Source organism: Pristiophorus japonicus, chromosome 1 (assembly GCF_044704955.1).
Source record: "Pristiophorus japonicus isolate sPriJap1 chromosome 1, sPriJap1.hap1, whole genome shotgun sequence".
NCBI lineage: Eukaryota > Metazoa > Chordata > Chondrichthyes > Pristiophoridae > Pristiophorus > Pristiophorus japonicus.
This window is the reverse complement of record NC_091977.1, coordinates 494,065,545-494,080,944: the sequence shown is the minus strand read 5'-3', so window position 1 is coordinate 494,080,944 and position 15,400 is coordinate 494,065,545. Positions and strand designations below refer to the sequence as shown.

General features: G+C 44.9%; 1 protein-coding gene across 4 annotated transcripts in view; it reads left to right on the top strand.

The window, feature by feature from the left end:
* Positions 1–15,400, top strand: part of zfat (zinc finger and AT hook domain containing) — a 187,885-nt gene that overhangs the window by 119,354 nt on the left and 53,131 nt on the right. For all 4 annotated transcript variants that reach the window (XM_070895392.1, XM_070895402.1, XM_070895412.1 and 1 more), the window contains one exon: positions 3,573–3,746. In XM_070895392.1, the coding sequence (XP_070751493.1) occupies positions 3,573–3,746 (174 nt within the window). The remainder of the gene's footprint in view (positions 1–3,572; positions 3,747–15,400) is intronic.

The following is a 15,400-nucleotide window of genomic DNA, read 5'->3' as shown; positions in this document are numbered from 1 at the left end:
AGCTATGTGCTGTGGCATTGCTTATGGTATTACCCTTCTGATAAATTAAATTGCATTCCAGGGATTCAACTTTTAGTTCGGAATAAAGTTTTAAATCTTTCCATTTACTTTAACTTAGTAACTTAAATTTTAATTTGCACCTCTCAAATAGTTAGTTATTTAATCGTTAAATTTTCAGTTTTAACTGCAGGCAACAGCTTGCACATAAATTGAGTCAAAGGCTTGTCCTGGGGTTCATAGAATCATAGAAATTTACAACGTGGAAAGAGGCCTTTTCAGCTCATTGTGTCCACGCTGGCCGACAGACATATCCAGCTTAATTCCACTTTCTAGCTCTTGGTCCATAGCCCTGTAGGTAACAGCACTTCAAGTGCACATCCAAGTACTTTTAAAATGTGGTGAGGGTTTCTACCTCTACCACTCTTTCAGGCAATGAGTTCCAGACCCCCACCAGCTTCTCGGTGAAGAAATTTCCCAACACCCCTCTAAACCTCCTACCAATTACTTTAAATCCATGCCCCCTGGTTGTTGACCCCTCTGCTAAGGGAAATAGGTCCTTTATAACCACTCTATCTAGGCCGCTCATAATTTTATACACCTCAATAAGGTCTCTCCTCGGCCTCCAACCCCAGCCTATCCAATCTTTCCTTATAGCTAAAATTCTTCAGTCCAGGCAACATCCTCATAAATCTCCTCTGTACCCTCTCTAGTGCAATCACATCTTTCCTGTAATGTGGTGATCAGACCTGCACACAGTACTCTAGCTGTGGCCTAACTAGTGTTTTATACAGTTCAAACATAACCTCCCTGCTCTTGTATTATATGCCTCGGCTAATAAAGGCAAGCATTCGTATGCTTTCTTAACCTTATCTACCTGGCCTGCTACCTTCAGGGCTCTGTGGACATGCACGCGAAGATCACTTTATTCCTCTACACTTCTCAGTGTTCTACCATTTAATGTGTATGCCCTTGCCTTGTTAGCCCTCCCCAAATGCATGACCTCACACTTCTCCAGATTGAATTCCATTTGCCACTGTTCTTCCCACCTGACCAGTTCATTGATATCTTCCTGCAGTCTAAAGCTTCCTTCTTTATTATCAACCACACAGCCGAAAGACCTGTCCTATTTACTAACTTTGGTTGGTATTTATCAGCACTCCAGATTTAAATTCAGCGGAGGGTAATTTTCACCATCACCACTGATATGTCCTTACTATACAGTATAAATGCACACGAGGCCCATACTTGAGATAAGGTCACTCTGTGACCAGTTACCTTTATTACCAAGACCTCAAGTGATGAAGGTGGGTGGAGCTTCCCCTTTTATACCTGAAAGTCCAGGTTAGGAGTGTCTCCCACAAGTTCACCCCCTTGTGGTCAATGTTCTCAAGGTGTACAACTTAGGTCAGCTTATACATGGGTTACAATGATAGTTGAATACATGACAACCACCTAGGTGGTAAACTGGCGGAGTGGAGCGCCTGTCCATTGTAGAACCTAGCCAATATTGTGTTAATAAAAACTGAGTGGGTTCTTTAATGGTTAGGCAATTCACTCTGTCAGTTTACCAACCATGCCGTGAAGGCGAAAATCATGGTCAATAGACTGCAAAGTCTCACCTCCACGATATTTAACTCAGGCTAGAAGACCAGAGGATAAATTAACATGATTAAAATCAGAGTAAGGCTCAGAAGAGTTTCCGCTCCATCCACACCTCCCCCACAATCAGAGCTGTGTTTATCTAGACTCATCATCATCATAGGCGGCCCCTAGAACGAGGATGACTTGCTTCCACATGAGTTCACAGATGTTTCAATGGAGGACCCGTTATTCCAATCCTGAATTCCAATTGAATTGGGTGGAAGATGCCTGTGCGTTGATTTTTTTAACGTTTGGTGACCGTTGCACATCAGCTACCACACGGGCTTGACAGAGCTAGACCTTTATCCAGTGGCAAGGTTTGAACCAGGATGACTGGAGACCTGCTCTGCTGCATGGACCTAGTGCGCACACATATCGCAGTGTGGGCAGGCCCGTGCTGCCCCTGGGCCCTCGGCTCTTCTGGGCCCTGTGCCCTCATTCGCCACACCTTTGCCCATGGTGGTGTTCTCACACAGGTCGGGGCGGCACACAATGTTCCAGGGCCCGGCGCTCCAGCTCTATTTATAGCCCCGACCTGCGGTGGTGTCCTCACACAGGTCAGGGCGGCCCACGATATTCCAGGGCACGGCGCACCAGCTCCATAGCTCCAACCTGCGGTGGCCAATATTTAGCCCATAATTAACAAGAAAAAAAGTTTATCTAGTCATTATCACACGTTGAATATATTCAAGACAAAGAACGATAGATTGTTGAATATTAAGGGAACCAAGGGATATGGAGTTGAGGTAGAAGATCAGCCAGGATCTTATTGAATGGCAGAGCAGGCTCGAAGGGCCAAATGGCCTCCTCCTGCTCCTATTTCTTATGTTTTTATCAGATTGCTGTTTGTGGGATCTTGATGTGTGATCTTAGGTGCATGACTACATATTAAAAGTACGTCATTAGCTGCAATGCACTTTGGGAAGTCCTGCAGTCGGCATCGGTGCTATATAAATGCAAGCCTTTCTTCTTTCTTTCATTAACCCCTTTTAAAAGATCTGGATAAATATATGGTTAAACCTGCAATATTGACAAAAGGGAACACTCCCACAGAATTCACTTGTCTATTGAAATAAGAGAAAAACAGAGATTTCATTGCAGTAAACATTCTTTTTATTTGTATATATTGGCCCTGAAATTACGGAGTGTGTACGGACCTGGGAAGGCATCGGAAAAGCCGGTTTTCGGCGCGCAATGCGCGTGTGGCGAAAATCGGCTTTTCTGACCTGTCAAGTTTCTGGCTTGACAGATCGCAACATCTTGGGGAGAAGGACATTCCCACGGCAGAGATTGGGCTACTGCCCGTCTCTTGCCCAGCGAATGTCCTTAAAACTCTTGTGTCTGGTAAAAGCAGGCGCATAGCCTACTTTTACCAGCGTAAGAGTTTAAAAACATATCAAAAACATATAAAAAAATAAAATTTTAAAATACATATTTATGTTAAAAACCCTGCCCACTCAGGTAATTTTATTTTAAACCATAATTAAAACTTTTTTTAAAAATCGGCAAATATTTTTTTTTCAAAAACATTTCTAATCAACTTTTCTATAATGTTTTTATGTGAGGTGTTTTTTTAATGTTTTATGTAGTGTTTGGGTGTTTTGGGGCTGTTTCTTATTCATAGTAAAAGGAGTTTCGGACTTACGAAACTCCTAATACCGTGATTGGGTGTCCAGGCCCACATGACTCCTACAGACGTCCCAACGTGAACGCGCTCCGTTGCGCAAGAAGAGCGTTCAGCCAAAAGGTAAGTGCGCATCTTTTCTCCTATTTTTAGATGAACGCCTGCGGAGAGAAGAAACCGGGATTTCTGCACCATTATGTACACAGCATCAAACTACCTTCAATAAATGCAGAACATTTGAGAGTTGTATATTTCTCTTCATGTAGCATATGCATTAAATGCTGCTGATAATTTCTCTTGCCTCCAGGAGTGAAGCCATTCAAGTGTTCAGTTTGTGAGTATGCCACACGCAGCAAGAGCAACCTGAGAGCCCACATGAATCGTCACAGCACCGAGAAAGCACACCTCTGTGACTTGTGTGGAAAGAAGTTCAAATCGAAAGGCAGCCTCAAGAGTCATAAGCTGTTGCACACCGCTGATGGTGAGTAATGTCATCCAGCAGAACCTGTTACTGCCTGCCTCCCTGATTATACCCTTTGGTCAGCTAGGGCGAAGGCAAGGGCACTTCCAAGTTGCCTTGAGTGCTCAAACGTAACATTGCTCACCAGTCAGAAATCCCTTAATTTGGATTTTATGGCCGACAACGAACCGAGATGCCAGAGGATCAATGAAGATTGGTCCTTGGGCTTCAACAGCACACCCGGCTCGAGCTGCTGACGCCGGACTTGCCTTCACAGGCAGCTCCTCCGAGCGTAGATGTCGACAGTCAATAGCGGCCCTCGGCCAAGTCCAGGGAGGATGGATCTTTTTTTAAACTTAACTGTAGTTGGCACCCATGGGGGGCTACTGAAGAATCCTGACCTCTGCCCCACTCATCACTGACTAATTTCTCATTGGGGTCCTTCAGCGGGTGTTAGACAACTTCAAACAGCCCCCCATGAATTTAGCAGTGGGACTAATGCCTGGGCAGGTTAGACACTGCTAAATTGGCATTCTATGCCCTCATTTTACAACTGACTAATGGGTTCAATGCATGTCAATTTCTACCTCTACTACTTGAGCCAGGTGCATGTGACCTTGAAACTGAACACATGGGGGTACAAATTATTCCCCCGCTTGAAACGGGGTGCACCCCGTTTCGATGTTTTTTACCGCAGCTGCGGTTCAAGTCGACTCTTTCGGGAAATTCCGCTCTTTGTTTTTTTTTTGTTTTCATCCGGAAGTCGGTCATAATAGGGTGACTACACCTGAGGGGCAAAAACGCAGCGGTGACACCAACTGAAGGGCGGAAGATGGCAGTGCATATTTACCGCCGTGATAACATCATCGCAGCACCACTGCTCTCCCTTCACTGAAAGGGGAGAGCCTCCGCGCTTTTTAAATTTCGATCCACTGGGCCACCAGGGAGGGTTTTGGCCGGGCCAGCGACCGGGCCAAGAGGGGGTACCTGTTGGCAGCCCGGCCGAACCTGGGGGCATAATTGTCAGGCAGACCTAGCAGTCGGCCGACAAAAAAAAATATGGCAGCAGCAGCAGTGAGCCCTCCCTTTAAAGGAAGCTACACCGCTGCTGCAAAAGGCCACAGCCCCACTGGACCACCAGGAAAAGGTTGCTTTGGCACTGCCGGGCGGGTCGAAGATTTTCCGAGGTGAATGTCGCTGTCGGGGGGGTTAGATCGGCGGTGCGCACGGTGATATGCTTAACACCGATCGGCAACAAAGGAACGGTAAGGGGAGGATCGGGGCACCGCCGGGAAAACTCTGGAGGGCAATTGGGCTAGCAGCGGCCATTCCATCAAAAGTCAGCGGCCACTCCACTCCACTCTACAGCATGGCCGCCGATTTGTGGTGGTAACAGGCCTTAAGGAAAAGTGCAATTTCGGACCCATGTTCTCCAACACCTCTGTTGCCACAAAGTGTGGACATCCTTGGCCCTCATCTACATAGGAACATCGGAATTGCTACACGAAAAAGTACCAAGGTACCTCTGGCTCAGTATTACAATGAAAATGGAGTTGTTGACTAATCATAGCAATCAAATCTCTATCAATTAGTTCACAACAGACTCAGGAATGAAACCAGTGAGTATACTTTACGAACATAAGGAACAGGAGTAGACTATTCAACCTCCACCAGAGGAAATAGATTCTCTTTATTTATCCTGTCTAATCCATTTAACTGTGTGAATAAAGCTCCAATTCATTTGCTGGACTGGTTGGTATGCTTATTACATAGAATTACATAGAATGTACAGCACAGAAACATCTTCTAACTGATCCATGCTGATGTTGATGCTCCACACGAACCTCCTTCCATGCTACTTCTGTCAAAAGATCCTTCTGTTCCTTTCTCTCCAATGTTTTTATCTAGCTTCCCCTTAAATGCATCAATGCTATTCACCTTAACTACTCCTTGTGATAGTGAGTTCCACACTCCAACCACTCTTTAGGTAAAGGATTTTCTCCTGAATTGTCTATTGGATTCATTAGTGACTTATATTTATGGCCCTTCATTTTGGTCTCGCCCCCGCCCCCTAAAGGAAATATCTTCTTCATGTCTACCCTATCAAATCCTTTCAGAATCTTAAAGACCTCTATCAGGTCACCAATGTTTCCATTAAGCTGCGTGGCCACACAGCTGTCTGGAGGTCCCGTGCAGGCCACTTGCCGGTTTCACAATGGAAAAACCCTACTTGCGTGGAAATTTGAATGGGCTGCGCACCCAAAAGAATTAGGAGGAACATTGCAGGTCACCCCTCACACTTCTCTTTGCAAGAGAAACGAGCCCCAGCCTCTTCAATCTTTCCTGATAAGTATAACACCTCAGTTCTGGAATCATCCTTGTAAATATTTTTTACATATTCTCCAGTGTATCTATATCCTTTTTATAATATGGAGATCAGAACTGTTCACCATACTCCAAGTGCAGTCTAACCAAGATTCTATACAAGTTTAACGTAACTTCTCTGCATTTCAATTCTCTGTACTCCCAGTGCTTTTTGTGCATTTTTATGGCCATATTAACCTGTGTTACTACTTATGGTGGTTTGTGTATCTGCATCACTAGAGATCCCTTTGCTCCTCCAACCCATTTAGACTCTTATTTTCCAAGGATTATGTGGCCTCCTTATTCTTTCTACCAAAGTGTACCATCTTACACTTATCTATACTGAAATCAATTTTCCAATTACACGCCCATTCTGCAGGTTTATTAATTTCATCCTGTATTTTGTCGCAGTTTTCCTCAGTATTTACTGTACCCCCAATTTGGTGTCATTCATAAATTTTGAAATCATACTTCCGATTCCCCAATCTAAATAGTTTATGTAAACGGTGAATAACAGTGGTCCCAGCACCGATCCTTGTGGAGCACCTCTTCCCACCTTTTGCCAATCTGTATAACTATCCTAACCTCTACTCTCTGCTTTCTGTTTTGCAGCTAGCTTGCTACCCATTGTGCTACTTGTCGCCTGACTCCACATCCTTCAACTTTAAAAAAAAAAGATTTGTTGGAGATGTGGATGCCGCTGGCAATGCCAGCATTTATTGGCCATCCCTAATTGCCCTTGAGAAGGTGGTGTTGAGCCGCCGCCTTGAACCTCTGCAGTCCATGTGTTGAAGGCATTCCCACAATACTGTTAGGGAGAGAGTTCCATGATTATGACCAATGTTCATTTTTTTTTTTGGATGCACAGCCCATACATTGAAAAAGTCGGTCCTGGGCTGCGTGGGACCTGCAGAGAGGTGCGCGGCTGGGCACCTTATAGGGAATGTTGGTTATGACCCAGAGACAGTGAAGGAATGGCGATATATTTCCAAGTCAGGTTGATGAGTGACTTGGAGGGAAACTTGATCATAGAATCTTAAAAATTTACAGCACGGAAGGAGGCCATTTCGGCCCATCGTGTCCACGCCGGCCGACAAAGAGCTATCCAGCCTAATCCCACTTTCCAGCTCTTGGTCCATAGCATTGTAGGTTATGGCACTTCAAGTGCATATCCAAGTACTTTTAAAATGTAATGAGGGTTTCTGCCTCTACCACCCTTTCAGGCAGTGATTTCCAGACCCCCATCAGCCTCTGGGTGAAAATAAATTACCCTCAATCCCATCTAAACCTCCTACCAATTACTTTAAAACTATGCCCCCTGGTTGTTGACCCCTCTGCTAAGGGAAATAGATTCTTCCTATCCACTCCATCTAGGCCCCTAATAATTTTATACACCTCAATTAGGTCTCCCCTCAGCCTCCTCTGCTGCAAAGAAAACAACCCAGCCTATCCAATCTTTCCTCAAGCTAACATTCTCCAGTCCAGGCAATATCCTGTAAATCTCCTCTATACCCTCTCTAGTGCAATCACATCTTTCCTGTAATGTGGTGACCAGACCTGCACGCAGTATTCTAACTGTGGCCTAACTTCTTCTTAGGCAGTCCCTTGGAATCGAGGATGACTTGCTTCCTTGCTAAAAATGAGTTCTCATGTGACTGATGAGCCCTATGTGGGATCTACAGTCTCTGTCACAGGTGGGGCAGATGGTGGTTGAAGAAATGGGTGGTGGGGCGTTTGGGATACCATGTGCTCCTTCCGCTGTTTACATTTGGTTTCAGCTTGCTCTCGGCGTAGAGACTCGAGGTGTTTGGTGCCTTTCCGGATGTTTTTCCTCCACTTTTTGCGATCTTGGGCCAGCTGTCGGTGGGGATGTTGCACTTTTTCAAGGAGGCTTTGAAGGTGTCCTTGAAACGTTTCCTCTGCCCACCGGGAGCTCACTTGCCAGCTTCGATGCTGGGGATGTTGGCCTGAGCAAGAATGCCAACATTGGTGCGCCTATCCTGCCAATGGATTTGCAGGATCATGCGGAGGCAGCATTGGTGGTACTTCTCCAGTGCTTTGCGATGCCTGCTGGACATAGTCCATTTTTCTGAGCCATATAGGAGGGCGAGTATCACTACTGCTCTGTAGACCATGAGCTTGGTGCCAGGTTTGAGGTCCTGGTCTTCAAACACTCTCTTCCTCAGGCGACCGAAAGCTGCACTGACGTACTGAAGGCGGTGTTGGACTTCGTCATTGACGTCAGCCCTTGTTGACAGTAGGCTCCCAAGGTATGGAAAATGGTCCAAGATATCCAAGGCCTCGTTGTGGACTATGATAATCGGGGAGCAGTGCTGTGTGGTGGGAGCAGGTGTGGTAGAACACCTTTGTCTTATGGATGTTTCAAGTTAGGCCCATGCTCTTGTACACTTCGGTGAAGATGTTGACGATGTCTTGGAGTCCGGCCTCTAGCTATGGCCTAACTCGTGTTTTATACAGTCCAAGCATAATCTTCCTGCTGTAGTAGTCTATGCCTCGTCTAATGAAGGCAAGTATTCTAACCACCTTATCTAACAGGCCTGCTACCTTCAGGGCTCTGTGGACGTTCACTCCAAGGAAGCTTTGTTCCTCTACACCTCAGTCTCCTAACATTTATTTTGTATTCCCTTGCATTGCCAGCCCTCTCCAAATACATTACCTCACACTTCTCTGGATTGAATTCCATTTGCCACTGTTCTGCCCACCTGATCAGTTCTTTGATATCTTCCTGCAGTCTACAGCTTTCTTCTTTATTATCAACCACACAGCCAATTTTTGTATCATCTGCAAACTTCTTAATCAAACCCCCTACATTCAAGTCTAAATCATTGATATGGACCACAAAAAGCAATGGATCTAGAACTAAGCCCTGCGGAACCCCACTGGAAACCGCCTCATCGACCCTCCTCGTTACCTCCTCAAAAAATTCAATCGTTAGTCAGACACGACCTTCCCTTAACAAATCCATGCGGACTGTCCTTGATTAATCCAAGTCTTTCTAAATGAAGATTTATTCTGTCCTTCAGAATTTTTTCCAACAGTTTTCCCACCATTGAGGTTAGGCTGACTGGCCTGTAATTACTCAGTCTATCCCTTTATTCCTTTTTAAACAAAGGTATAACATTGGCAGTCCTCCAATCCTCAAACCTGTAGCCTGAGAGGATTGGAAAATGATGGTCAGAGCCTCTGCTATTTCCTCTTTTGCTTCTCTGAACAGCCTGGGATACATTTCATCCGGGCCTGGGGATTTATCCATTTTCAAAGTTGCTAAACCCCTTTATATTTCCTCTCTCACTATGTTTATTTCATCTAATATTTCACACTCCTCCTCCCTGATTGCAGTGTCTGCATCACCCCTTTCTTTTGTGAAAACAGACGCAAAGATGCTAAGAACCGTAGCTACGTCTTCCGCCTCCACACACAGATTACCTTTACTCTTTCTTTAGTTACCCACTTGCTCTTAATGTATTTATAAAACATCTTTGGGTTTTCCTTGATTTTACTTGACAACATGTTTTTATGCTCTCGCTTTGCTTTCCTAATTTCCTTTTTAATTTCACCCCAGCACTTTCTATACTCCTCTAAGGGTTTCTGCAGTATTGATCCCTCAGTATCAGACATAAGCCTGCCTATTTTTCTTTATTCTACCCTGTATGCCCCTTGACATCCAGGGGGCTCTAGATGTTAGTCCCATCCTTTTTTTTTAAGGGAACATACCTGCTCTGAACCCTCCGGATCTCCTCTTTGAATACCTCTCACTGCTCTGACACTGATTTACCTTCAAGTAGCTGTTTCCAGTTCACTTTATGTCTAAATCACATTGATGTTCCCATGCACCTCCTGTCCATGTCCTTCTAGGTGATAGAGGTCGTGGGTTTGGGAGGTGCTGTTGAAAAAGCCTTTGCGAGTTGCTGCAGTGCATCTTGTAGATGGTATATGCTGCAGTCACAGTGCATCGGTGGTAGAGAGTGGGCTACTTTGTCCTGAATTATGTTGAGCTTCTTGAGTGTTGTTGGAACGACACCATTCCAGGCAAGTGGAGAGTATTCTATTACACTGCTGACTTGTGCCTTGTAGTTGGTGAAAAGGCTTTAGGGAACCAGGAGGTGAATCACTCACCCCAGAATATTCAACTTCTGACCTGCTCTTGTACCCGCAGTATTTATGTGGCTGGTCTAGTTAATTTTGTGGTTAGTGCTGACCCCCAGGAGGTTGATGCTGGGGGATTCAACGATAGTATTGCCATTGAATGTCAGGGGAGATGGTTAGATTCTCTCCTGCTGGAGATAGTCATTGCCTGCCCACCACTTTTTTGGGTAAATGTTACTTGCCACTTGTCAGCCCCTGAATAATGTCCAAGTCTTGCTGCAATTGGGTAAGGACCGCTTCATTATCTAAGGAGTTGCGACTGGAACTGAACACTGCAATCATCAACGAACATCCCCATTTCTCGCCTTATGGTGGAGAGAAGGTCATTGATGAAGCAGCTGAAGATGGTTGGGACTAGGACACTGTTCTGAGGAACTCCTGTAGCGATGTCCTGGGGCTGAGATGATTGGCCTCCAACACACACAACCCGTCTTACTTTGTGCTATTCATGAGTCTACTATGAAGTACCTTATTGAAGGCATATCGTACGGAGTGCACCCAAATTTATTCCTTTGAACATCTCTGGAGATCAACTCTTTTTGGGGGAAGCTCCTGACTAATTCATACTGCATGGCATGCAACTAATAAGATTCTCAACAGGAAGAATCTATAAAAGATTAAAAATAAGTGGGTGAGGCAGTCTCATTAAGATAATTGGAATATTGCCTGGAATGTTGTATAAACCTGAGAGAAATATGTAAGCTTAACTGGAAGAATAGTTCTGGTTATTTATAATAGCATTATTAAATGCTATTATAAATAACCAGAACTATTCTCCCAGTGCAATGTTCTAGCAGGGCGGGGCTTCAATCACCACTCACAGCAGGATTCACGCAGCCCAGAGAGTACCTACCGTTGTGCAGAAATTCTTCCTAACCTCTCTCCTCCATCCCCTTTTATTAATTTTACATTGAGTAGAGATAGGAATAGAAGTAGACCATTTAGCCCCTCGAGCCTATTCCGCTATTCAGTGAGATCATGACTGATCTGTGACCTAACACTATATACCTGCCTTTGCCCTATGTCTCTTAATACTTTTGGTTAACAAAAATCTAACCATGTTAGATTTAAAATTAAGAAATGCTGTTTACAAAAGAGAGTTGCACCCTTTGCGTGTTGAAACGTTTCCTAACATCATTCCTGAAAAGCCTGGCTATAATTTTTAGACTATGGAGCTAGAATTTCCTAACAATCCGCCAGCGTCCGATTGCTGCCCAAAAGACCGCTAAGATTCCCAAGATTATCGCCGGCGAAAACTTCCCCCCCCAAAAAATTTTAAAATCTGCCCAGTGAAAAAAATGGTTGTTGCACCCCGATTCTCAGCGAAAAGGAAGAATCTTGGGTCGATTGGGCGATTCTTAAAAAAAATGGGTGATAACCCTGAAGCCGCGGGTTGGGCCTAGGAGGAGAAAAATATTTTTTCAAAAATCGTAACATAAAAAATCATAAAAACATTCTCGGGGCCCTTTTAACTTAAATCACTACAAGAATTTTAAAATAATTAGTAAAAAATCAATTACTCACCTTTTTCTTGCAGAGCTACTTACCTACCGCCTGGCTCCACTGATTCTCATGGTTGTTTTTTTTATACTTATCTACGGAATACCGCTGAGTCAAATATCGCGCTATGGTGATCTGTGGATGGTGCTTGCCGGCGGTCCGCTCCCCAGCGGTACTTCGAAACCGCCGGCGTAACTCAGCTGGGCAATTTCTCACTGACCTGGTTATCGCCCAAAACGGCCAATACCGCTGGGAAACCAGGCGGTAAGCCACTGCAAATTCTAGCTCTATGTATCCTAGTCCTAGACACTCCCACCAGTGGAAATAGTTTCTGTCTATCTAACCTTTCAGTTCCCCTTAATATCTTGAACACTTCGATCAAACCACCCCTTAACCATCTGAATTCCAGGAAATACAATCCTAGTTTGTGTAATCTCGCCTCGAAATGTAACCTTTAAAGTCCAGTTATTATTCTGGTAAATCTGCATTGTACTCCCTCCAAGGCCAATATATTCTTCCGAAGGTGTGGTGGCCAGAACTGAACACAGTACTCTTGGTGTGGTCTAACCAGGGTTTTGTATAGCTGCAGCATAACTTCTACCTTGTATTCTAGTCCTCAAAATATAAAGCCCAGCATGCTATTAGCCTTTTTAATTATTTTCTGTACCTGTCCATGACATTTTAATGATCTGTGTACACAAACCTCTAAGTTTCTTTGGACCTCCACTGTTTCGAGCTTTTCACTATTTAGAAAGTACTCTGTTCTATCCTTTTTAGGTTCAAAGTGAATGACCTCTCTGTTGCCTACATTGAAATCCACAGGGCCTTCATGCATACAGCAGGAATCGATGGACATGAGTCATTCTGAGGGTCTACTTTCACAGGACTCATTCAGACCATGCACCAACTCAGATACTCACACTTCAGTGGGACCAGTAAGACAGATAGTTGGGTTTTCACCAGTGACTTACATTTCACAAGTGAGCAATAGCAGATGGTGGAGACCAGCAGTAGAGAGTCCGCGTCGGAGGGCAGAGCCCTCTCTAAGGTCTGTTTAGCTGGACACAGATGCTGTACCTCGGGGACCATCGATGAAGAGGAGAATCATTCAGCAACAGCAGGCAATAAGCAAAGTGGGGTGTCGCAGGGATCAGTGCTGGGAAGTCAGCTATTTACAATCTATATTGGAAGAAGGGATTGAGTATAACGTAGCCAAGTTTGCTGACGATACAAAGATGGGAGGAAAAGCAATGTGTGAGGAGGAGACAAAAAAATCTGCAAAAGGACATAGACAGGTTAAGTGAGTGGGCAAAAATTTGGCAGATGGGGTATAATGTTGGAAAGTGTGAGGTCATGTACTTTGTCACAAAAAAAATCAAAGAGCAAGTTATTATTTAAATGGCGAAAGATTGCAAAGTGACGCTGTACAGCGGGACCTGGGGGTACTTGTGTATGAAACACAAAAGGATAGTATGCAGGTACAGCAAGTGATCGGGAAGGCCAATGGTATCTTGGCCTTTATTGCAAAAGGGATGGAGTATAAAAGCAGGGAAGTCTTACTAAAGCTATATAAGGTATTGGTGAGGCCACACGTGGAATATTGCATGCAGTTTTGGTTTCCATATTTACGAAAGGATATACTTGCTTTGAAGGCAGTTCAGAGAAGGTTCACTAGGTTGATTCCGGGGATGAGGGGCGTGACTTATGAGGAAAGGTTGAGTAGGTTGGGCCTCTGCTCACTGGAATTCAAAAGAATGAGAGGTGATATTATCGAAACGTATAAGATTATGAGGGGGCTTGACAAGGTGGATGCAGAGAGGATGTTTCCACTGATGGGGGAGACAAGAACTAGAGGGCACGATCTTAGAATAAGGGGCCGCCCATTTAAAACAGAGACGAGGAGAAATTTCTTCTCTCAGAGGGTTGTAAATCTGTTGAATTTGCTGTGAAAGCTGGGACATTGAATAAATTTAAGACAGAAATAGACAGTTTCTTAAACGATAAGGGGATAAGGGGTTATGGGGAGTGGGCGGGGAAGTGGAACTGAGTCCATGATCAGATCAGCCATGATCTTATTGAATGACGGAGCATGCTCGAGGGGCCGTATGGCCTACTCCTGTTCCTATTTCTTATGTTCTTATGTATTCACTGACAGGCCTTCAGAGTGATATCACCACAATTGCAGCGAGAGTGAAGATGTTCACCTCAAGCATGAGGGGGTTGATGTCACAGGTTACTGAGATAATGTCTTCTCCCATGGATAAAGTGGCCAGCACCATGGACCAGCATATGTTCCAATCAAATGAGTCTTCAATGCCTTCAACACCGCCGTGCAGACTCTGGATGCCAACATATCGACTGCCTTAAATAGATTGACAGATACCTTGGTCTTGGCCTTACACGGCTGAACTGATCTGCACCAAAGTGTTCTCCAGCATAGTGGTAGCAGTGAAGTGTGGTTGGGCCATGAGAGGAATGATGGCAAAAGGGATCATGGAAGTGGGAACTCCACTCCAGCCCACCTCTCAGTCAGTAACCCACATGCTGCCTTGTTTCCCGATGACCAGGTCTGTCCCTGCACTGGTGCAGTTGGAGCAGTCTTTGGTAGAGCCAACATGGGCTCCAAAATCTAGAGGTTGTCAGCCAGGTGCATAGAAACATAGAAAATAGGTGCAGGAGTAGGCCATTCAGCCCTTCGAGCCTGCACCGCCATTCAATAAGATCATGGCTGATCATTCCCTCAGTACCCCTTTCCTGCTTTCTCTCCATATCCCTTGATCCCCTTAGCCGTAAGGGCCATATCTAACTCCCTCTTGAATATATCCAATGAACTGGCATCAACAACTCTCTGTGGCAGGGAATTCCACAGGTTAACAACTCTGAGTGAAGAAGTTTCTCCTCATCAGTCCTAAATGGCCTACCTCTTATCCTAAGACTATGTACCCTGGTTCTGGACTTCCCCCAATATCGGGAACATTCTTCCCACATCTAACCTGTCCAGTCCCGTCAGAATCTTATACGTTTCTATGAGATCCCCTCTCATCCTTCTAAACTCCAGTGAATAAAGGCCCAGTTGGTCCAGTCTCTCCTCATATGAATTTGCACGTGCAGTACATTCAGTTTGTTCCTTATACTTCGTGCGTTTGTCTACACACCGCAACACTTCCTTGCTCTAATGTTGTTTTTTCCCACACATTTCTTATTTCTCAATCCTGCCTTTTATTTGTTCTAGGATATGGGCATCACTGGCAAGGCCAGCATTTATTTGCCCATCCCTAATTGCCCTTAAGAAGGTGGTGGTGAGCCGCCGCTTTTAACTGCTGCAGACTTTGTGGTAAAGGTACTCCCACTGTGCTGTTAGGGAGTGAGTTCCAGGATTTTTACCCAGCGATGATGAACAAACATCAATATATTTCCAGGGAATTTTCCTGTTATCAGCCACTGGGAAAGTTGTCGCTAGAGTCCTCCTCAACCGTCTTCACCCTGTGGCCAAGGAACTCCTCCCGGAGTCACAGTATGGATTTCGTCCCCTACGGGGCACAACGAACATAATCTTTGCAGCGCAACAGCTGCAGGATAAATGTAGGGAGCAGCGCCAGCCCTTATACATGGCCGCCTTCGACTTTGCAAAGGGCTTTGACACT